The 25863-nt window shown below is 34.6% G+C and overlaps 1 protein-coding gene across 1 annotated transcript in view; it reads right to left on the bottom strand.

Moving 5' to 3' along the window:
• Nucleotides 1-25863, bottom strand: part of LOC128987155 (rotatin) — a 91425-nt gene that overhangs the window by 17557 nt on the left and 48005 nt on the right. The window contains exons 10-16 of the mRNA XM_054407892.1: nucleotides 23398-23591; nucleotides 22467-22601; nucleotides 22164-22277; nucleotides 21875-22115; nucleotides 18040-18249; nucleotides 16967-17143; nucleotides 15650-15823 (exon numbers count right to left, since the gene is read on the bottom strand). Of these exons, the coding sequence (XP_054263867.1) occupies nucleotides 15650-15823; nucleotides 16967-17143; nucleotides 18040-18249; nucleotides 21875-22115; nucleotides 22164-22277; nucleotides 22467-22601; nucleotides 23398-23591 (1245 nt within the window). The remainder of the gene's footprint in view (nucleotides 1-15649; nucleotides 15824-16966; nucleotides 17144-18039; nucleotides 18250-21874; nucleotides 22116-22163; nucleotides 22278-22466; nucleotides 22602-23397; nucleotides 23592-25863) is intronic.

Here is a 25863-nt window from a genome sequence, read left to right as displayed (position 1 = left end):
AGCGTCGCTACTTGTAGCGCTACTTCCCAACACTGATAATACTAATTGAAGTTATACTCTTGTGCTTTGCGTTTGCAATGGAGGAGGATGTAACGGTTCTTTAAATTTACAGTGTGCTATAGCATAACACAGCTACCATAGCCATAATGTTCTACCACTGCACCTAAACAATAGAAAATATATTATTCCCTACATGGGAAATTCGCTAAAAGTAAATCATCACATAATCAAAACAGGTTGCACAATATCACAAATGATTTGTTAAATTAAAAACATAAACATAACTTTTAACAATCTTACTTTGGCAGTTCTCATTATGTATCACAGGTTTTTGTTGCTGCTTGGTTCAAACATTGAGTATAAACATCAAATCAAATCAAATCAAATCAAAACATCTTTATTTTCCTTACATGTACATGGGTACAAAAATAGTGTCAAGTATGGTACTAAACTAGCTTAGATATAAATACATTTTAAGTATGAATATTTATTCAATGAGTTCCTCCATTGTATAAGGCGCCTTTCCTATTAAATGTTTTTTTTTTTTTTAATTTAGTTTTAAATCCTATACTCTAATACGAGCAATGTTTGCTTGTATGTATGTATGTATGCTTGCTTGCACAAAGATCTCGAAAACGGTTCCGACGATTTTCTTCAAATGTTGTGAATAGTTTAATTCTGGCCTAAAAACGAGTTTACTGCAGTTAGAACTGCCAACAAAAATCTAATTACGTAGAAAAATGAAACTGAAAATCACATTTTTTTAACATTAGTCTTATGGGTTGCTAGGTAACCTTGTTGGCTGAATTAAATAACAAGGAAAAGTAAACAAAAGACTTGAAGTTGTAGCATGTGTTCATAATAACTACCCACAGTATACTAGCAAATTACAAATACAGTACAAAAGGAAAAACATCATTTAGCAAAGATTATACTGAAGATTACTCGATACATTGTAGTCAAGGGTAGCAGTGAGAAGTCTGGGATCTGTTTATGACGATTAGATAAGGGTATGGGCAATCCTAAAATGCTATGGGAAGGGAGGGAAACAGGTCCGTGACGTAGGAAGTGGTGAAGGAAGTAGTCAAGGCGAGCTGTCCGGAGTGTGGGAACTGTTTATGACGATTAGATAAGGGTATGGGCAATCCTAAAATGCTATGGGAAGGGAGGGAAACATGTCCGTGACGTAGGAAGTGGTGGAGGAAGTAGTCAAGGCGAGTAGTCCGGAGCGTGGGAACTGTTCATGACGATTAGATAAGGGTATGGGCAATCCTAAAATGCTATGGGAAGGGAGGGAAACAGGTCCGTGACGAAGGAAGGTGTTAAGGAAGTAGTCAAGGCGAGCTGTCCGGAGTGTGGGAACTGTTTATGATAATTGGATAAGGGTATGGGCAATCCTAAAATGCTATGGGAAGGGAGGGAAACAGGTCCGTGACGTAGGAAGTGATGAAGGAAGTAGTAAAGGCGAGCAGTCCGGAGTGTGGGGACTGTTTATTACGATAAGATCAGGGTATCTGCAATCCTAAAATGCTATGGGAAGGGAGGGAAACAGGTCCGTGACGTAGGAAGTGGTGAAGGAAGTAGTTAAGGCGAGCTGTCCGGAGTGTGGGAACTGTTTATGACGATTAGATAAGTGTATGGGCAATCCTAAAATGCTATGGGAAGGGAGGGAAACAGGTCCGTGACGTAGGAAGTGGTGAAGGAAGTAGTCAAGGCGAGTAGTCCGGAGTGTGGGAACTGTTCATGACGATTAGATAAGGGTATGGGCAATCCTAAAATGCTATGGGAAGGGAGGGAAACAGGTCCGTGACGAAGGAAGGTGTTAAGGAAGTAGTCAAAGCGAGTAGTCCGGAGCGTGGGAACTGTTCATGACGATTAGATAAGGGTATGGGCAATCCTAAAATGCTATGGGAAGGGAGGGAAACAGGTCCGTGACGTAGGAAGTGATGAAGGAAGTAGTAAAGGCGAGCAGTCCGGAGTGTGGGGACTGTTTATTACGATAAGATCAGGGTATCTGCAATCCTAAAATGCTATGGGAAGGGAGGGAAACAGGTCCACGACGTAGGAAGTGGTGAAGGAAATAGTCAATGCGAGTAGTCCGGAGTGTGGGAACTGTTTATGACGATTAGATTAAGGTATCTGCAATCCTAAAATGCTATGGGAAGGAAGGAAAACAGGTCCGTGACGTAGGAAGTGGCGAAGGAAGTAGTCAAGGCGAGCTGTCCGTAGTGTGGGAACTGTTTATGACGATTAGATTAAGGTATCTGAAATTCTGAAATGCTATGGGAAGGGAGGGAAACAGGTCAATGACGTAGGAAATGGTGTAGGACGTAGTAAAGACGAGCTGTCCGGAGTGTGGGAACTGTTAATAACGATTAGATTAAGGTATCTACAATCCTAAAGTGCCATGGAAATGGAGGGAAACAGGTCCATGACGTAGGAAATGGTGTAGGACGTAGTAAAGGCGAGCCGTGTGGAGTTTGGGAATGGATCTATGTGTCTCCAATACAGTACTAAGACTGCTTTCAGAGTGGACTAATGATTTTCCCCGAGCAAAGCTCGGTCCCCAGGTACTAATTTATAATTTGATTCCTCCCTTATAGAGGCAGGCAATTTCCTTAGAATTTGTGATCCAGCAAAAGTCGTTTTTTTTTTTGAGAATTCCAGCTTATAGGTTGAAGTTACAATATCCTTTTTATGTCTTGTATTGTAGCTATGTGGCACAACTGGCTCATATTTTAGGCTGTTTCTTTTAGCTACACATGCTATTTCAAAAGTATATGCTGCAAAAACTGTTAAAATATTTAGATTTTTAAAGTGAGATTTAACTGATTCATCTTTTTTAAGGCGTAACATAGTTCTAATGGCCTTTTCTTGCATGATTAGAATTTTATTTAAATTTTTAATCGTAGTTGCCCCATATAGTCCAATGCCATAGTTTATGTGAGAATGAATATGGGCAAAATATATTTTTTTGAGTGCATCTAAATTGCACAAATAAGACATTCTTTTCAATGCGTACATTCCAGAATTAAGCTTTTTTAATAATTTTTCAACGTGTTTATTCCAACTTAGATGTTCATCTACATAGAGACCTAAAAGTTTGGCTTCAGAAAGTTGTTCTATTGATTCTGAATCAATGATCAAATTGGGTTCAAGTTTCTGTTTACTTTGTTTAGTCGAAAAGGACATAAAGTTTGCTTTTGTTGTATTAAGATTCTAATTATTATTTTTAGAAATTGTTGTATATTATACAATTCTACAAAGGCGGAAATTTCCAACTCATCTTTACTTTTCCCCGCCACTGTTAAATTTGAGTCATCTGCATATAAACAAATCTTACTCTTTTGAGGATTAACAATACTTTTAGGCAATTCTTTTATATAACATAAAAACAAAATTGGTCCCAAAATTGAACCCTGTGGCACCCCCCACTTAATTCTACGTTTATGAGAGTTAAACGTAGTTAAATAATTGTTTTTGTTTGATTTTATTTCAACAAATTGCATCCGACCATCCAAATAAGATTGAAACCATTTTAAGGGGACTCCCATTATTCCAAGACTTTCCAGTTTCTCTAGCAAAATTGAATGACAAACACTATCAAATGCTTTAGAGAGATCCATGTATATCCCTAGAACATTTTCACCGTTTTCAATTGATTCTACGATGGACTCAATGAAGTCAGTAGCTGCTGTTATTACTGATCTTCCATTTCACCTCGTTTTTTTATGTAATGGAATTACCTTTGCAATTTTTAGTTGATGTGGAAATAAGCCAGATACAAAAGAGGAATTCACCAAATGTACAAGTGGCTTTACTAAAAGGTTCCCTACATATTTTAATAATTTAGTTGGTATATCATCATAACCACTAGACATTTTATTCTTAAGTGAACCAATAATTCTTTCCATTTCCTTATCATCTACAGGAGTGCACTTAAATATCCTACTTTCAAAAAGCCCTTTTGCTTTATTTACATCGTTAACTTTCTTAGTTGTTCCTCCACTTTTATCTAGAGGTTGCCTAACACTAAAGCTATCTACAACATCTATAAAGTAGCTATCTACAACATCTATAAAGTAATTACTAAACATGTTTGCAACATAAGTAGGATTTTCAATTAGTTCATCATTCAGTCGAAGACTAATATTCTCTGAGTAAGTGTTTTTTTTTGTTTGAAACTTCATTATTAATTATTCTCGATGTGGTTTTGTTAATGTTACTTGAATTATGAATTTGGAAATCAAAAAACTTCTTTTTACTCTCAGTAATTTTTTTATTTAATATTTTTTTTCTTTTATTTAGTTTAGAGAAAGTACATTTATTTTGTACTTTTCTAGCTATTCTACTCATTTTTATAATTTCCTGTTTTTCTTGTTTTATTTCTGGATTTATCCACGATTTCTTTGTGTTGTAAATTTTGACAAGTTTATTTTCAAAACATAAATTAAAATAGTAAATTAACGTTTTGTGAAAAATATTGTACTTTTCTGTTACCGGTGCTAAATAAACATCATTCCAGTTTTCCTTTTCCAGCATTTTATAAAATTGGAGCTTATTTTCTTCTGAGAATTGTCGGGATTTTTAAAAAATGTAATTGTTTTTTATACATTTATCTAAAATATTTATTTCTAAGATTTGTCCATCGTGATCTGAAAGCTCAGTTATGACTCCTGTGGTCTTTAAGTCATGGGTTGGAATGTTTGTTAGAATGTTATCAATAGCCGTTACTGAGTTAGCTGTGACCCTTGTTGGAAAATTTACTAAAAATTTCAAACCATGAGATTTTAACAAATTATCAAAATCCTTGCTTTGTTTGCTGTGTACTAAAACATTTATATTAAAATCTCCTACTATTACCACCTTTTTGTTTTTTGATAATACATAGTCACATAGAATACCTAATCGACTTAAAAATTCATTAACACTACTTGCAGGTGATCTATATATACCAACCAAAAGAATTTCATCCCCTACAAAAAAATATTTTGAACAACAGAACTCAAACACTTTTTCTTCCCTTAACATTTCAATATTAACATAATTCACCTGCTTCCACTTTAAACCAAGTTTAGATAGTATCAAAACACCTCCACTTTTAAATTTTTCCCGTGAGTAATCTGAATTTATCATAAAACCGTTTAAATTAAATCTGCTCAGCTCATCAGATTTCATGTTATGTTCTGATAAGACTAAAATGTCAGGTTTAATCTCATCTAGAACTATCTCTAACCCCTCTACTCTTGATACCAAATTCTGAATGTTTTGATGAAAAATTGTAATTTTTTTATTTTTTACCATGACCGAATTATGCTTATTGTTCTCACCTAAATGAACATCTCTAGGCCTTAAGTTCCCTGAGAAGCCCCCCCCCAAACCTAAGTTTAAAGCCAAAGCAGGTGTTCTTCTATGCTCCTTAAGACTACTTGTACACTGGCTTTCTATAAAATTTACAATTTTATTACTTTGCTTATCCCCCCCCCCCCTCACTCACAACCCCGTTACTCTGCTTTTCACCCCCCTCACTCACAACCCCGTTACTCTGCTTTTCACCCCCCTCACTCACAACCCGGTAACTCTGCTTTTCACCCCCCTCACTCACAACCCCGTTACTCTTCTTTTCACCCCCCTCACTCACGCCGATTTCTTTTCCACTTCCATGGACACCAATGCTAAGGAGCTCTGTGTTGTCAGGCAGAAGTAGAGGCCGAGACGTAGGAGTTACCGCATTCACTGAACTTGTTTGACTGGCAGGCAGGATCTGTGATGTGGTTTGCAAGTGTTGGTGGGCAATCAGATGGCGCAGTCATTTATTAAAATGATGATGTGGTATACCGTTCCAAAGTAATCTTTTCGCCTTCTGCTTGTAGCTTATTATTTCAATTATTGCTCCTGTTTTTTCCTGGAACTTGATTAGGTTATTTATAAAGTGGCTGGGAGCAATATAGTCTCGTACACAGCCCATAGCTAAACACACAAGTCTTTTAAAACCTTTCAGCTTAAAATCCTGGGATAACTCGGTAAAGGCTATGTCATAGTCCAGTGTTGTAGGCTTTGTATAATATTCTGGTTTTGTTATGAGACTATAAATACTTGCACCCCTAGTACTCTTTTGGTAGGCTAGATGGCTGTTTAAGCAGTTTTTGCGGTTTGGTCTCCCAAACTGTTCTCGAAAAACCACCGCCACCCCAGCTGTCATGTTTCGTGGGCTTTCAAGATCCGCTGATATTGAGTGTGCAAACGCAACATCTTCCCTGCCTTGATACTTTTGAAATGCGTCCTTCATATTCATGTCCACTACCTTAATTGTCTCTTCTTCCACACAACTATCCGACACTTCCATTTCAGTTGTATCCTCAACAAAGTCACAGGTCGAATTCTTATGTTTTGACCATCGAGACAAAGCATTAAAGATGAGACTGGCTAGTTTGCTCTTACCCAGGTCGTTTAAATGGAGACCATGCTGTGTGTAATGACTTCTTCTTAAACTGTTTAAATTAATCAGATGTACATTGCTTATTCTGCGACTTAATTCAGTTATGTAATTATTAACCACTTGCAGCTCTTCTTTGACAACCTTATACAACAATTCATCATGTCTTTGTGGTATGGTGCAAAGAAAAACAGGCCTTTTTTTACTGAGTAAAGCAATTTTTCTCTCCAAGTTCAGATAAATATCTCTAAAATTATTTCTCAGACAGTCATTAGTTCCACCTAATATAACTGCCGGGCTGGAGTCATCAATTATTTCAGTTGAGTCCACAACCTGTGTGAGTGTCGTATTTGCTCTCACATATCCGAAGACCTTAAATTTATTTCTACTGAGCTCACCCAGCTTGGTTGATACGGTTTTTCCTTGGCTATCAGAACAGAATAAAACCTCCATCTCCGAAACCCAACTACTTTTCTTTGTACTGTAAAAACTCTTCATTTTCCTTGTCCTATTACTTTTCTCGTGTATGTTAGATTGTTTTCTGTTATGCTCCGATGCTCCCAAGGCTTCCGAGATGGTCTCTTTTTGACTGTCCTGAATGGCTTCTCATGGCAAAAACTGGTTTGCTGTTGAAATATCTACTCGTTTCCTAGTTTTTAGCTGAGATGCAGTAGTCTTCAAGCTTTCATTGTTCCGTTTGTGAGAAACAATTTGCCATCCATTTTCCTTAAAGTGAGAGTCAAGTACAGAGGAGTTGTCATTTTTGCATGTTTCTGCATTCTCTGGTGTTCTATTCTTCTTAACTGAACTAGTGTTCACAGAACAATGTACATCTCGTTGACTGTTATTATCTGAGACTTGAACAGCGACTGATTTAAGGGTAGAGTTGTGTTTCTGTAAAAGCAATTGCTTCAAAAGGTTTGTGCTCAGGTAAATATAGTTAATGTTGTAGATTAGGTAGGCTATAGTTGCACGTTTACAAATAATATCATGATCGTCAATTGTGTACTGCTGGAAATTAATTTCTACACTATGGATCTGTTGCATAAGTATTGATTTTATAATCCAATCAACAAAAAACAACATAAATATCCCACAGTCAACAGAGTTATTTCCTTGCTGAGGGCAATTTACAATGTTTAATACAGGTTCATTACATGTGACACCTTCTTGGGACTGGATGTATTTAGAAATTCTTGATACAATTGGCCTGGCCGAATTCAGATTGTAATCACTGATAGAGTCAAAATAGTACCACGAGTTCTTAGGCTTTGAAAAAAATAGCAAACTCCAATGAGATCCATTACTGTTATTTGCTAATGCATCATTGACCGGAATTATTAAAAAAGATTTTTTATGCAGTTCTAGAGGCTGGACAACATGTTCAATATCATCCAGACATTTAATAGCTTGGCTGATAACTGGATTTAATAAATATGTATCACTGCTACTTATACCCCCAATGATCTCGAAATATCTTTGTATAGTGTCATCTGTTAACCACTATTTTTTCATCAGATCAAGACTCAATGATTCATTTTTGCTAGGTTGAATCTCATTTGTACTACAAACTATTTTTTTATCAGCAATAATTGATTCTGGGATACTAACTATACTGCTACTCATGGACTCGGTAATTGTAGAATCTGTTAAACTCCCTCCATGAATCAAAGACTCAGATGAATCAGATGTAAGACTTAGGTTGTTTTCATTACAATCAAGGCTTGTCTTAGAAATTTCATTTACAACCAATGAGTTAATATCTCGAAATTGTTCTTCATTGATGCTATTCAATGAATAATCTTTTGCAGAAAAATTGAAATCCTCAATTTTCAAAGACAATTTATTATCCAAAATATATTTTGTTAATTCCTTCTTTGACCTAAAAAGTTTTCCTCTTGGCGATCGAATATATACATCTATTTTGCCTTTACTTAAACCTTTTTCCTCATTACTTCTTCTCGCTGCCACCCTTTTGGCATTTTACTATGGTCATCCTCCAAAACCATTTTTATTTATGCTGGCATAAATTATCAGTTTTTATGCATAAGTGAATAATAAAATTTATTTATTTATAAATGATGATTATTCAATAACCATTAGCAAACAATTTTTTTCCCACAAATACAAAACAGCTTACTATATAATTTAAATGGAGCTTTAACAAAAATATTGTCTATAGTCTTTGTTAAGCTATTATTTTTATATTGTGTAAACTATTAAACAAATTTTTAACATTTATTTTATTGATTTGTATTGCTATAATTATAACAATTTATAACAATACGGTAGGTGAATGAAATTGTTAAAATTGTTCAGCAGATTAGGAAAATAGGATTCACTCAATGAGCCAAGATTAAAGGTAGTTTCCTGAGAATAAACAATGCAGCTGATAAGAGCCTTGCCGATTCTGCTGCGACATGAAACAAACCCAAGCAGGTTTTCTTAGTTCAACAGGTTTCACTGAGTGCTTTGAGTTTCGTAGTAGCTATTTCTTCTGTTACAAAATAATAGTTCATAAATTAAGCTCACTGTTCTTGAAGAAAATAATTTTTACACTGAAGTTAGTGTTGTGAAAAAAAGTGCTTTGGCTAATATGTGAATAAATATAGGTACCAATTTACAAGTTTCAACTGTTTGATATTGTCACTGTGAACTGGGGTTATAAGCCTAGCAAGTCAGTTCGGAAAACTAGTTTAAAGTATTTTACTATTTCCTGGGATTTTCTTGTAGAGTTTCCTACTTACACACGTCCTTATAAGGTTTAACTTCAGGTATGTAACACTTTTAAAACTAAAAAATTACTCATTAATTAAAAAGATTGAATTTAATGAACTGAGTCTATTGCTATTGCTGACAACTAAAATAGTCAAATCAAATAATGGTGTTTCATCATAACCGTTATGTTTATACTCAATGGTTCAAATGAGCTGATCTCATAAATGCAAACAATTTAATAGTGCTGCTATTTTAATGCTATTGAATATCATAGTACTAACTTGATTAGTTAAAACAGCTGAAAAAATTCTATCTATAGGCTACTATCATAAAATTTAGGTGGTATCTGTCTGTCTGTCTCGCTGTAACGTCCAAAACTGATATAGCCAAAATTAAGCACATAGATGGTCCACATTACTAGGAATGTCTTAGACCGATTCACTTCCCTGAGTTCACCTCGGGTTACGTACCGTGGGCGTCCAAAGTTTTGAGGTGAGATTTTCAAAAGTAAATATTGATTAGTATTAGGGGTCTGCGGTGCACCGAAAAAGTCGTACGGTACAAGCTTAATTACCGTCATGGTTCGGTAGGGTACAGCATTTTACGCGGTACAAACTCGGTTCGGTACAACCTATTATAATAATAAACTACAGTTTACTATCGTAGTCAACGCAGTTGGATCCTAGCACATAAAAGGCTTATCAGATGTTTGTTTAGATCTTCATAATTTATTACTAGGGTAGTGATGCAATAAAAAACCATTAGCAGTCCAAAATCCATTAATATTTTATCGCGACAATAATTGTTGTACTCAAGTACTTCCAAGAACTCTTGAGTTTTATCACAATCCTTTACGACTTTCCGTAATAATTATTATGATATCCCAATTCTATTTTATCATAAAAATAATAGTTTTTATTATGGCTGATAATTTCCTCTCTAACTCTAGTCAGTATTTTCATATTCTACAATACTAAAATTACTTTTTTCTAATAAAATATTTACATGAAACCAACTACCATGAATTAGTTTCCTTGAAAATAATCTGTTAGTAATAGTTTTATGTTTTTTAATAAAGAAATATATCTATTTGCCAGCTACTTCCTTTCTTCGTTACACAATTTTGTTAGCAATTGGAACGGGTGGTGCAAGAGGGGAGGGGGAGTGTCTATGACCTTGAGTGCCCCCTGCCTGGCTGGTGAGAGTGATTTATGGTTTGTTTACATCCCACCGAGAAAAAGACCCTGCAGTTTCAAAACATTGACTTACAGTTTAAAAACATTGACTTGTGTTGCTAGTTAGGGCACTAGTGTCTCTGCATCAGCGAACACATAACAAAATAGAAGCGCTAATCGGAGCGCAGGAGCGTGGCAGTCTTACTAGCCGGCGAAACGGACAAAGATGGCGGCGCTAGCCTAACTGTCGGGGAAATAAATATGTGCACTCGAGTTTGAGCCTAAATATCTCGGAGATGAATAATCCAATTTTGTTGAAACAAAAATTAAATATAAGCTGGTTTAAATACATTTTACGTGGTAGCAATAAAAAAAATCCGTTTACCACAAAAATTTATATTGTTGAAAGATCCTAAAAGTACCGGTTTTTAAGAAACTCTGCACTAACACCAAAGTTTAAAATTTAATTGTAAACAAACCACTGAGCCAATCGGCCTGCCAGTTGCGGGAGAAATTTTTGTTTACAAATATATATCTGTTTAAAAAACATCTTTCTGCATTCACATTATTAATCTGTCATATTGGTGTTATTTCTTGTGTCACGACAAACACGATGATATTTTGAACGAAATTTTTAGCGTCTTATTATGTAAGCATACGTTTTAAAAATAAACATCAGCATAAAAACTAATGTGAGTAAAAATTTTAAAATGCATGGAACTGTTAAGAATAAATCTACCAATAAGCCATACAAATTTCAGAAAGATTGGCTCAGTGGTTTGTTTACAATTAAGTTTTAAACTTCAGTGTTAGTGCAGAGTTTCTTAAAAACCGGTACTTTTAGGATCTTTCAACAATATAACTTTTACTGGTAAACGGATTTTTTTTATTGCTACCACGTAAAATGTATTTAAACCAGCTTATATTTAATTTTTGTTTCACCAAAATTGGATAATTAATCTCAAGAGATATTCAGGCTCAAACTCAAGCACATATTTATTTCCCCGACAGTAGTCCCGGCGTGTGCAGCGCGCTAGTCTTCTGCTATGCTTGATGAGAATAGTGTAGATATAAAGTTAATGATATTAGTGTAAAGGAAAACAATGTAATTGAGGACTTGACGAACAAAGTACTTGGACAATGTGTAGGAGTAAATTTGTTTCCAAATAGTACATATTTCTCAGGATATGAAACAATATGGACAAAAATCATTTTTGTTTAGTACCTAATTAAAATTATTGCTAAAAAATATTTCAATGTTAGAGTTCGCTACTACTGTAAAATAAGTAACGAAAGTTTTCACAAAAATAAAATCAGGCAACATCTCATTAAAACTGTAATTTTTCTGGGACAATAAATTGAGTGTAATTTTACAAATATATTTGGGAAGTCCTTGATATATTTTCAAGGAAACTAATTCATGGTAGTTGGTTTTATGTAAATATTTTATTAGAAAAAAGTAATTTTAGTATTGTAGAATATGAAAATACTGACTAGAGTTAGAGAGGAAATTATCAGCCATAATAAAAACTATTATTTTTATGATAAAATAGAATTGGGATATCATCATAATAATTATTACGGAAAGTCGTAAAGGATTGTGATAAAACTCAAGAGTTCTTGGAAGTACTTGAGTACAACAATTATTGTCGCGATAAAATATTAATGGATTTTGGACTGCTAATGGTTTTTTATTGCATCACTACCCTAGTAATAAATTATGAAGATCTAAACAAACATCTGATAAGCCTTTTATGTGCTAGGATCCAACTGCGTTGACTACGATAATAAACTGTAGTTTATTATTATAATAGGTTGTACCGAACCGAGTTTGTACCGCGTAAAATGCTGTACCCTACCGAACCATGACGGTAATTAAGCTTGTACCGTACGACTTTTTCGGTGCACCGCAGACCCCTAATACTAATCAATATTTACTTTTGAAAATCTCACCTCAAAACTTTGGACGCCCACGGTACGTAACCCGAGGTGAACTCAGGGAAGTGAATCGGTCTAAGACATTCCTAGTAATGTGGACCATCTATGTGCTTAATTTTGGCTATATCAGTTTTGGACGTTACAGCGAGACAGACAGACAGATACCACCTAAATTTTATGATAGTAGCCTATAGATAGAATTTTTTCAGCTGTTTTAACTAATCAAGTTAGTACTATGATATTCAATAGCATTAAAATAGCAGCACTATTAAATTGTTTGCATTTATGAGATCAGCTCATTTGAACCATTGAGTATAAACATAACGGTTATGATGAAACACCATTATTTGATTTGACTATTTTAGTTGTCAGCAATAGCAATAGACTCAGTTCATTAAATTCAATCTTTTTAATTAATGAGTAATTTTTTAGTTTTAAAAGTGTTACATACCTGAAGTTAAACCTTATAAGGACGTGTGTAAGTAGTAAACTCTACAAGAAAATCCCAGGAAATAGTAAAATACTTTAAACTAGTTTTCCGAACTGACTTGCTAGGCTTATAACCCCAGTTCACAGTGACAATATCAAACAGTTGAAACTTGTAAATTGGTACCTATATTTATTCACATATTAGCCAAAGCACTTTTTTTCACAACACTAACTTCAGTGTAAAAATTATTTTCTTCAAGAACAGTGAGCTTAATTTATGAACTATTATTTTGTAACAGAAGAAATAGCTACTACGAAACTCAAAGCACTCAGTGAAACCTGTTGAACTAAGAAAACCTGCTTGGGTTTGTTTCATGTCGCAGCAGAATCGGCAAGGCTCTTATCAGCTGCATTGTTTATTCTCAGGAAACTACCTTTAATCTTGGCTCATTGAGTGAATCCTATTTTCCTAATCTGCTGAACAATTTTAACAATTTCATTCACCTACCGTATTGTTATAAATTGTTATAATTATAGCAATACAAATCAATAAAATAAATGTTAAAAATTTGTTTAATAGTTTACACAATATAAAAATAATAGCTTAACAAAGACTATAGACAATATTTTTGTTAAAGCTCCATTGAAATTATATAGTAAGCTGTTTTGTATTTGTGGGAAAAAAATTGTTTGCTAATGGTTATTGAATAATCATCATTTATAAATAAATAAATTTTATTATTCACTTATGCATAAAAACTGATAATATATGCCAGTATAAATAAAAATGGTTTTGGAGGATGACCATAGTAAAATGCCAAAAGGGTGGCAGCGAGAAGAAGTAATGAGGAAAAAAGGTTTAAGTAAAGGCAAAATAGATGTATATATTCGATCGCCAAGAGGAAAACTTTTTAGGTCAAAGAAGGAATTAACAAAATATATTTTGGATAATAAATTGTCTTTGAAAATTGAGGATTTCGATTTTTCTGTAAAAGATTATTCATTGAATAGCATCAATGAAGAACAATTTCGAGATATTAACTCATTGGTTGTAAATGAAATTTCTAAGACAAGCCTTGATTGTAATGAAAACAACCTAAGTCTTACATCTGAGTCTTTGATTCATGGAGGGAGTTTAACAGATTCTACAATTACCGAGTCCATGAGTAGCAGTATAGTTAGTATCCCAGAATCAATTATTGCTGATAAAAAAATAGTTTGTAGTACAAATGAGATTCAACCTAGCAAAAATGAATCATTGAGTCTTGATCTGATGAAAAAAGAGTGGTTAACAGATGACACTATACAAAGATATTTCGAGATCATTGGGGGTATAAGTAGCAGTGATACATATTTATTAAATCCAGTTATCAGCCAAGCTATTAAATGTCTGGATGATATTGAACATGTTGTCCAGCCTCTAGAACTGCATAAAAAATCTTTTTTAATAATTCCGGTCAATGATGCATTAGCAAATAACAGTAATGGATCTCATTGGAGTTTGCTATTTTTTTCAAAGCCTAAGAACTCGTGGTACTATTTTGACTCTATCAGTGATTACAATCTGAATTCGGCCAGGCCAATTGTATCAAGAATTTCTAAATACATCCAGTCCCAAGAAGGTGTCACATGTAATGAACCTGTATTAAACATTGTAAATTGCCCTCAGCAAGGAAATAACTCTGTTGACTGTGGGATATTTATGTTGTTTTTTGTTGATTGGATCATAAAATCAATACTTATGCAACAGATCCATAGTATAGAAATTAATTTCCAGCAGTACACAATTGACGATCATGATATTATTTGTAAACGTGCAACTATAGCCTACCTAATCTACAACAGTAACTATATTTACCTGAGCACAAACCTTTTGAAGCAATTGCTTTTACAGAAACACAACTCTACCCTTAAATCAGTCGCTGTTCAAGTCTCAGATAATAAGTGTAGTCATCATCGTCTTTTACCGCGGTGACGGGAGCATCATTGTCATCTCCCGTGGTCTCGGAAACGTCATCGCCCTCGTCCGCAATCGTAGCTAAATTATAATTATTTCCCACGGCTGTGTAGACATCATCATTGACTCCTGCAGCCATGGAAACGTCATCATCGTCTTCTCCGCAATTTCAAAATCTCGAAAATTCCCGACTTTGATATCAAATTTAAGACTAAATCCCGACTTTTCAAGACCATTTTCAAATTCAATACTAATTCCCGACTTTCCCGACAATCCCGACTACTAGACACCCTGGTATGGTAAATAAACCATGTGTGTGTCAATTACTATTTTATTGAATATTGAATATTTATTGAATTTTATTATGAATTCTAGAGTCATCATATATAAACATTTTCTATTATTAAATACTTTTACAAGGGCTCAGCTCAGTCATAGATGGATACAGAAAATTAATAATTTAAAACAGTAACTTATTAGCCTAGGCCAAGGACAAATTAAGTGTATCTTAATAACTATCTTGATGATACTAGGGTGTAGGCCTAACAGTAGTTTATAGTGGACATTATTTTTCATGTATGTGTATAAGTAGTATTCATATGAAATAAAATAATTTTTGTATACAGGTGTTTTCATTGACTCTGCCTAGGTTCACTAGCTTCACACCGAACCCACAAGTCTTACCATCTTTGAAATTAAAGATGGGACTTCCCTGATGAAAAGAAATTCATGCAACTACCTTAACTCTTTTATAAAAGATACAATTTAAAAAAGTATAATGTAAAATTTAAAAAAAGGCCTAAAACTTAAGTTAAGAAGGCTTAACCTTACAAATAAAAAGGCGAAGGTTACAAGGTTGATTAGCATTAGTAGTTGTGACAAGATTTCCGATTGATTCAATTGCTCAATTTACTTACTTATTTATAAGTAACACAAGAAGATCAGGAATATTAGGATTAGAAGGAGGGTATGGTTTAGGGAAGTTGAAGTGCTTACCATAACTTGTTGCAAAATAGATATGAAGAGTTCTACTCCCCGATTATCTATGAAGACTTGATGTAGCCTCGGGTCTTCTGTCATTACACTCAGCTGTGTAATGGCTGATTGTCGTACTCTAGCCTCGACACTGGGAGCTGACAGCAGCTCTACTACCCTCACTACACTGCTGGCCTGTAACAAAAGATAGTTTGTGAGGCTGCTAAACATAATTTCCTTTCTTTCCCTTTAACTTTAGCGTAAACTATCACTACAAATTAACTTATTTTGAATAATTTATAAGAATTAAAAATTATGATTCACTTTCAGAACGGTTGATGCCAGAATTACAGCCATATCAAGGTCATCTTCACAATCTGTGATCTTGTGAACATATTAGACACAACTCATAAAACAAATAATTTACGGGTTAAAATTCTAAAAAACTGAGGAGCACAAATTAAACAGGTCAAGAAGCATCAGGGGCTTCCCCCACCCATCCCTAGATATGTTTGGTAATTTAAGTGCGTTTTGTTTATGTACAAATCAGTTTTATTTCCTTAATCCCCTAAGATTTGTATGACCAATCTACTAATGCAAAATACTATAAAATTGAAATATGGATACTTTGTTTTAAAAACAAACAAAAATTAACTACCCTATCCTAAAAATTTAAAATAAAGTATCGAACCGAAGTACAGAAGTACTTCAGAAGTACCGGTAGTTATGAAGTACCGAAGTACTGGACCGAAACCAATTTTGGCTAGGAACTGGTACCAGTACCGACTTTAAAAAAGTGGTTCATCACTAGAAATTATTCATTTTCATTGTAATGTCAATGAAATAAAATGAGAAAAATACTGGAAGCCCTGTACGGTACTAATTTTGTACCAAGAACAAATAACTTCAGTATAGGCAAAAATAGATTATTTTAAAATGTTACATTGGTTAAAATCTGGATTATTAACCTTAGTAGAGTTCCAAAGCTGTGATCGGAAAACTATTTGGGGTGTATAATAGTAATGTAAATATTCGTAATTCAAAAATATTATAAAGTATTCGATTCTATTTGAACCCAAAGATCACTATTCGATATTTGTACACCTCTAGAAGATGTTCACCAATTCTGTTGAAGGTGATCTCGATTGTACCATAACTGCAGATAATGTTCCTAATTTCACAGAGTTATTGGGAAGATCTTGTACAATATTGCATAGAACCCAATCAAAATTATTACAATTACTACTTATTTTATCAATACTTTCAAAAGCAACCCGATTTTGGCCAATTTTTGACAAGACCCAAATTAAAAAGTCTAGGCAACAGACGCCCACTTACCTCGTACATACCAGTGACGGGAGTGTGGCCTGTGACAGCCACATCTAACACACACAAGTCTGCAAGTCTCTTGTTGTGAGGATCAGTCAATCCTGTGAGCCACAGTAGCCTGGCCACTGCTTCCTCTCGGATGATTGTGTCCTTGTGAAACAAAAGCCTGGCATTGCCCAACAACACCTGATAATAATACACAACTTCTTAGAAAATTTCTAAAGTAATGAATGTAAACATTTTATTGGTAATCTTTTTTTCTTACAGTAGGCTAAGGGATTTACAGTTTTTTTTTGTGTGTATGATGAGGAAAATGAGAAATTAAAGATTATTTCTTATTTGAAATTAAAAAAAAAACCATTTCTTTATAGTAGAGATGGACGAGTCCTGAATTTCAGAAAATTTTCAGGAAAAAAATATTTCTGATTTTTGGGAAGGGATTACATTTGATTCGGGACGGGATTTGATCCGAGCGGGTGATGTTTGCGGCGCTAGATGTTAATAGTTCTGCGAATGCAGGAGGCGAAGTCATTTCGATGATTGAGGTGACTGTGAGTCATATCAACAATCGCGCCGTGACCGAGAGACGCTGTGACCATGAGTTATTTTGACGATCGCGCCGTGAACGTGAGTCATTTCCAAGATCACACGGTGACCGCGAGTCATACCAACGATTACACCATGACCGCGGAGTAATTTTGACCACCGCGCCATGACCGTGAGTATTACGACCATCGTGCCGTGACTGCGAGTCACATGTTTCTATACCTGTAAATTTTTAACCATTTTTTAGTTTTTATAGATCAGTGCCACAAACGGTAAAAATTTATTTTGTTGGTCTTTTTTGGTAACTGCAATAATCAAGACATTTAAATAAATCCATTTTTATGCACAAGAAAAAATCTCGTCCCGTCCTGAACTAAAAATTCAATCCCGTCCATCCCTACTTTATAGACTTTGTAGAACGAAAATGGGATATGTTAGGGGTTGATACTCAATAGTAATCCTTGTTAGGAATGAGGAAAGGTAAAAGATGAATGTGTGCTTCAGCTAGAATTTTGTCTAAAATCAGAAACCCATACCTGAATGTTAGAAAGGATGGAACAATTTGCAATATCCGGGTCTAACATGTTTAAAACTGCTCGTCCCAATGCGGACATTTTGCTGGTGTGGCATTGTAGAAGTGGCAACACTGGAGACATCCGTTCCAGCAGACGACACCACCAACGTTCTGACACTAACAGCTGACACTTCAACAGATAAGTCAGGATGTCCTCTGCATTTTGCTGAATCTGTGTGAAATTAATCATTAACCTTTACTATCATACTTTCAATTGCAGAAAATAATTATGTCAATACAAGGGGACCCGAACACAAATTGCCCATTTTAATAGTTGTCAAAACATGTTTCTGAGGAAAAACAAAAAATGCCATACCCTTTTATTTTTCAAAAAGTGTAGGTTTGTTTAAGACAGTTTTGAATAATGGTGAATATCACTAAAACTTACGATAATGGTTAATTTAGATCTATCTGATCCACACCATTAAAAGTGATTCACCTCGGCCTACCTCAATCTCAATCAGGTAAAATCCTCAACGTAGCCTACTTAAAATCCATTTTCATCAACTGATACTTATTACATACATACATACTGAACTTATTAAATTACAATTAACATTTGAATTGTTGGAAAGAAAAATGGTATCACTGTATTTTTTTAAATTGAAATGAAATAAGTCAAAAACTCTAGGGGTCCCCCAAAGCCCTGAAGTAAATCTCCTTTTAAGTTTCCAAGATCGTAAGTTTTAAAGTGACACCTCAATCATACAAACAAATCGGTTAAGTAGAATGGCTGAAAAAGGAATGTTACAGGGAGAACCCCTATTATCTTAAGCATATAGATCTAGATATACAGGATTAGTAAAAAGTCTGGAGACTCCCTGTTAATCTTTTAACCGCCCATACTAGAAAAACTAAACTCGGCACACCTTTATGGCATGTTATGTTACTTTTTGAACATAACCACCACTTTGTGTACATCCCTAAAATGAGGGATTTTGGGGGAAACTAAAAAATTTCAAAAGGTAAGACCCATCGAGTGACCCCATCGATGTTCCTTTAGAAGGTCCTGGTAAAAGAAAACCAACAACGCAAACTAGAGGTCTCTATCTCAATCCAGTAAAAAATGACAGACTATTGAAATTCTCAGTAGTTAAATTTAACTTACAGCTTTCCAAGTCTGGAGACCCCATGTAAATTTTGTAACGGCACACTCTAGGAAAACTAAACTCTACACACCTTTATGGCATGTTATGAAGTACTTTTTGAGCCTAATTGCTACTTGGTTCCCAAACCCAAAATGGGGGATTTTGGGGTAAACTCAAAAATTTTAAACACTAAGCCCCATTGAGTGATCCCTGAACGTAAACTAGAGGTCTCTTAACACAGTAAAATATGGCAGCCAATTGAATAAAAAATTGCAAGTTAATTCTGATTTTTAAAGATATTAACCAGCTGCCATTTTTTACTGGATTGAGATAGAGACTTCGGTGGTTTGATGAGTAATTAAATTGTTATTTTCATTGACTGATATAAATGTACATTTGTTCTTGTTATATATTGAGGCTAGTTCTGTTAAAACTAAAACCTACAGATAATGTTATGCATTTGCTATCTAGGGGTACCTGCATTTACTCTTGGATAATCTACATTTGACTTGCCTAAATGCATGTTTTTGCCTTCTGGATAAAACAATTGATTGTTAACACTAGCAGTGGCCAACAAGCATAATATGCTCGTTTGCCGTGCCGCCTAGAATGGCTACCAGCGTAATACGCTAGTATGGGCCGACATTTTTTAACAGTGAAAAACCGCTTATAATTAACTGTGATGTGAACAATATATATACCATTCGAAAGATCTCATTCTGAACTTTCATTTTATTATACTGTATAAACAAACCCTGTAGCAGGTATATAATGATGTCACGACGATTAGAAATCAAATGAATTTTTGGCGTGGCACGACTTTTGCAGCTGACACTTGGGAACTGTCAAAACACAACTTGTTTGGCATTACTCTGCTCGGGTAATTTTCGTCTTGAAATGTTGCGGGTGGTACCACTGGATAGCCATTGATTTTATCTTCATTGTGGTATTGATATTTAGAACGAAATATCGATTGCAAAACAGGTACAATTTTATGAAAACAGCTGTTTTTGAAATTTATAACAAATGGCCAACCAGCGTAATACGCTAGTACGGAAATACGAATATTACGAATTATAAATACAGTGTAAGTTATTATTACTAGTCATATAATATGTCATTTTGAAGAGGAAGAAATGTAGCTTGTAATAGTGGCAGCCCTGCGATCAGGGATATTTACGTTTTTTCTCAAGAAGACGACAAAAGTCCGTCACTACTGTCAAGGTCTCATACACAAAGTGCCTTGTATTCGCCATTGCGTGTTGTTGTCGGGGAGTTTCCGCTCTCGTTTTATCCGCGATTTATTACTAAATTTGTTATTATTCCGTATTGTTAGAGAAATGTGTATGTGTATATAACAGTAACCTTCATGAATTTTATCATGCATGAATATTTACTGAATAGTGTGAAATTGTGTTTATAAAAGTTTGTATTTTTCTTGCGGTTTTCCGTTTATAATATTATTATGCCCCTAACACGTAAAAACAAAAATTGTTACCCACAACAATACAAATTGTTTTTTTATGTATGTAATTGAATACACTACAAGATAATTATGTTGGTTTGAAGTAAAAGCATTTGGTACAAAAGTCGAAACAAATCAAAAAGTGTTACAAATCACTGAAATATAAAAACATTATTTTACTTATAAATAAAAAATTATTTTTATCATAAACTTTATGACTTTTTTGGATTCCTGACTTCATTAGCTTTACAAAGATGTATATATCATTATTAAGTATTATTAAGTATACACATATATAATATAACTTTTTACAACACAAACTAACACTGTACGTACGGTTTTCAATTTTTTCGGTTCTCCGTTTGTTATTATTTTCTCCCCAAAAACTTATAAAAAAATATTTTCCTAACATGTTATATATTTCTATGTAAGGGAATTAGATTGGCTACAAAATGTATATAATGAATTCCCAATAAAACATCTGCAGAACAAATTTTACTGAGTGCTTTTGAAATTTAAAAAAAATTCTAATTTTTTTAATTTTTTTCACTTAACCGAAAAAATACTCCAGCTAAATCATTATTATATTACTATTTCTAGATTCTCCTATTCTTTCCAAACAAAATAAATATAAGGTTGGCTAGGTTTACTTGTACGGTTGAACTTTTACGAATTAAAAAAAAAAAAACTTGTGTCTGCAAAATCTCCAAAATGGGTTGGCCATTCCCCACTTCTAACATTGGCCACTGCTAGGGTTAATATTAAACGTATATCCCATATCTAATTATCAGCTGTAGCTAATGCTTTATTCAAGAAGAACTTAGTTGATTAGCCTCTCACGCAGTTTTATACATACTAAACATTATATTTTGTTACTGAGGTATGAAATGTAACAAAACTATGCTGTAATTATTTACCTATTTTGCCTGAAGGTCTTGTAGTTAACACTCGATTAATTGAGTGTTAATCGAGTGTTAACTACAAGACCTTCAGGCAAAATAGGTAAATAATTACTGTATAATACAGGTCTTGTCACTGGGTTCAAAAAACATTAAAACTATGCTGTATGTAGCATATGTATGCCGTGTACGTAACAGGTAGTAGTTAGTTATTATTATGTTATTAAAAAGCAATTTAATACATTCTAATAATAATATATTTTAAATAGTTATATTTTAATCAATTAAATCAGTTGAAATTCAAAACATGGCTGGATGTTTTATGTAATTGTTGAAGAAACAAACCCTGTTATCAAGACTGGTGACTCCAAAGCATGTGATCTCCACCAGTACTGATGTGTGTGTGAGAAACAGTATCCTGGGGCCAGGGTCTATGTTGCTCAGTGCCTGCTGTGGACCCAGCACTGAGGACACAACCTTTAGACACACCCTGTATGTCTCCAGAGTGATGGCTGTGTCTGAGTGAGCCAACAGAGCTCTAGTCACCTGAGCAGCCTCCTCTATGTCTGAGTCTGTCAAGTCTGACCTGTAGTACAGAGTACATTAGTAATGCTGTGGACCCAGCACTGAGGACACAACCTTTAGACACACCCTGTATGTCTCCAGAGTGATGGCTGTGTCTGAGTGAGCCAACAGAGCTCTAGTCACCTGAGCAGCCTCCTCTATGTCTGAGTCTGTCAAGTCTGACCTGTAGTACAGAGTACATTAGTAATGCTGTGGACCCAGCACTGAGGACACAACCTTGTGACACACCCTGTATGTCTCCAGAGTGATGGCTGTGTCTGAGTGAGCCAACAGAGCTCTAGTCACCTGAGCAGCCTCTTCTATGTCTGAGTCTGTCAAGTCTGACCTGTAGTACAGAGTACATTAGTAATGCCGTGGACCCAGCACTGAGGACACAACCTTGTGACACACCCTGTATGTCTCCAGAGTGATGGCTGTGTCTGAGTGAGCCAACAGAGCTCTAGTCACCTGAGCAGCCTCTTCTATGTCTGAGTCTGTCAAGTCTGGCCTGTGGTACAGATTACATTAGTAATGTCGTGGACCCACCAGCACTGAGGACACAACCTTGTGACACACCCTGTATGTCTCCAGAGTGATGGCTGTGTCTGAGTGAGCCAACAGAGCTCTAGTCACCTGAGCAGCCTTCTTTATGTCTGAGCGTATATCATTGTTATGTTTTGTGTTCTTTTATTGTGTCTCTATTACATCCTGGACTAATTTGCTCTGGAATGCTAGCTAACCAATCTCTATGCTTTTTCATTAAATTCATTCCTGGCAAATTGGCTCTCAATTAAAATATATTGTAAATATGTTATGTCAAGATTTATTGTTTTATGCCTTTTGTTCTGATTAAGATTGTCATTAGATTAATTATTAAATAATTATACAGAATTCATGAAAGGTTGTGTATTTCTATTTTAACAAAAACTCAATCAAAATATAAACAATAACACACAAAACATATGTTGTCATTAGATTAATTATTAAATAATTATACAGAATTCATGAAAGGTTGTGTATTTCTATTTTAACAAAAACTCAATCAAAATATAAACAATAACACACAAAACATATGTTGAACAATTACCATATGTTATTGATATATTAACTACTACTGTCAAAGATAACATAGAAGAAATCATTGATGCACCTTGTTATGCCAAAGAGAACTTAATTATGAATATACCAAACATGAAAACTACACAACAAGGAAAAAGAAATTGAGACATACATGCAAATTAAAGTACTCCCATAGGTTTATATAGCATATGATAAAGTAAATTTGGATAAAAAACCGAACATACCGTTCCAACATATACTTAATGAACTCCTCAATCAAATTCATGTTTCGATGAAACGGCAGAGCTGGAAGGGACTCTTTGAAGAGCTGGAGGGCTTGAGTAGGGGAGAGGGAAGACATCTCGTGAGAAAAACAAACACTTGCCTTCATAGCTTCCATGATTGACAAAACCTCTCTGTATACATGTGTCCCCTTGTGCTGTCACACAAAATTGACAAAGTTAGACCTTTCAACTTTGGATACTGTTTCACCTTTGGTTAGCTCTACTGACAATTGTCATTCTAGAATTATATTATCACTAGTGGCTTGGGGTGCGAGCTGGTCTACTGGTTAGAGCGCGGGACTTCGGCCCAAGAGGTCCCAGGTTCAAATCCCGCCAAAACACCAATGGATTTCATCTAAGTGATAATGCCGCAACCCCTAGGTCTAGCCTGAAGTAATAATAATAATAAGAAGAAGAATCTTTATTGGTCATAAGGATACATTAGATCATCGACAAAGTCAAAATCAAGATTATACATCAATCGTCAAACAAAACAAAATTAAAAACACTTTCAATATTTTGAAAAAAACAATAGGGCTTAGTAACTAAAATATGTACATATGACTAATAGTCCAGTAGATATACACTTTTTACCTGGAAAGTATTCAAACTTGATTAAATTTTTACATGTTGTCTGGGGGTACTCTGGGATGTATATCCTGAGTTTTCAACCTCTAGCACCCTGTGCTAACTTTAGGAGAGGCTGAAAACTTCAAAATTTTTGGTATTTTTTATGTTTTTTGTGTATATGTTGTAAATTAAGCATATTTTGGGTACCATTGTGCCAAAGTACCTACCAAAGTTGTAGAGCATAAAATATGCTAAATTTTGGTTGGTAAAACAATTTTGTAGACTCAATATTAACTGAGATACGGCCGAACAAAGATTGATTTATTTTTTTTATGTAAGCAAATTGTTGAAAACGGAAAGGTTCGGAAGTTGGTCCAGAAGTTTTCATTAAATCGCTGCAAATATACAGACACAATATATTATGTAAAAACAATTTGGACGAAAGAAATCCCAAAATGTAAATACAAATACCCCAACCACAGCAAACCTGCAGACAAAGGAAATTTCCATTTGCCTAATTCTCCTTAAAAATATCGAATTTATTCCCTATTTAAATAGCAATAGTTTAACGAGTACTCTAGGTTTGCTGCAACAGGGAGGGTAAAAAAGTTTTGTTGTAAAATTGTAATAGTTTAGTGCACAAAATATGCTCATAAACAAGAAAACAACATCAGTTTACTTTATCTCCATAACATAACATGGGGGTTTTAAATTTATATTTTTTTAATATTTTCTTCGTAACCATTATTCGCATAATAATGCTTCAATATACTAAATTATTTGTTTTTTTTAAGCTCTACAAAATAGTTTAGAAATAAATTGCTAATTTGTTTGTTTTAAGGGTCAAAATGAGAAAAACCAATTTTCACTCCATAAAACCCCTTATATTAACACCGTTCCCATGGTCCGATCATGCTGGTTGGTGTTTTTGGCCTCTAGGGACCTTTAAAACAAAAAAGTTAATTGGTCCCGGGTCCAGGTCTTACCATGTGTACTACGGTAATAACTTATTGCCCATATAGGTAATTCACTAAAATTTATTTATTTTAACAATTAATATACTTTCTCTATATAATAGCAGTGGAAATGCAAAAATTGACATTTTTTACATTCGATATCGAAGGGTGAGTGCACCAGTGAATGACCGTTTAAGGTCGATTTTCTACTTGTAAATGACATGGGAAAATATACTACTAAGCTACATTGTACGAAATCGTTGAAATGTATTGCCCATATTTCCTTGTACTTCCCGATGATACAACTTTATGTATAATGTCTGAGTCGAAAAATTCAATTTTTTTCACATAAATCATCGCACCAGTGAATGGCCGCATATTATATAACAATTGTTGTATTATACCTCCTCCTTTTCACCGAATAAGATTTCGTATAGAAAAAAGTAAAGTAAAAAGTTACGATATCAGGGTCGTTAAAATATAGGTTCTAGTGAAAGATAATTTTTTATCTAGGAAATGACTGTAAGGTTTAACTCGCATTCGAACTTTTGTTATAGTGTATACACATAATTTCCGATGAAATTTTTTATTTCCTAGCAATAGCTTACTCCATCAGAAAACAGGATCAGTTGCTGAAGGTCTAATTAGACCTTCGACACACATTTTGCAGTTTGTACTTGTTGCTGAGGGTCTAATCTGGTAGTATGTCGAAGGTCTAAGTCCCGGAAGGTCTAAGAGTACAGTCAATGCAAAAAACTCATCCACTGATACTGTTTTAGACCTTGCGGGATTAGACCTTGGGCACACAATGTAACTTTTTTAAATAAATGTTTATAAAATGAGAGTTGCTGAAGGTCTAATTCCCGGAAGGTCTAAGATTCGAGTCCCGGAAGGTCTAAGA

Source organism: Macrosteles quadrilineatus, unplaced genomic scaffold (genome assembly GCF_028750875.1).
Source record: "Macrosteles quadrilineatus isolate MER2022 unplaced genomic scaffold, UCM_ALF_1.0 Scaffold_2__2_contigs__length_208266976, whole genome shotgun sequence".
Lineage (NCBI taxonomy): Eukaryota > Metazoa > Arthropoda > Insecta > Hemiptera > Cicadellidae > Macrosteles > Macrosteles quadrilineatus.
Note: the sequence above shows the minus strand (reverse complement) of the source record. Positions and strands in the feature narration are given on the sequence as shown.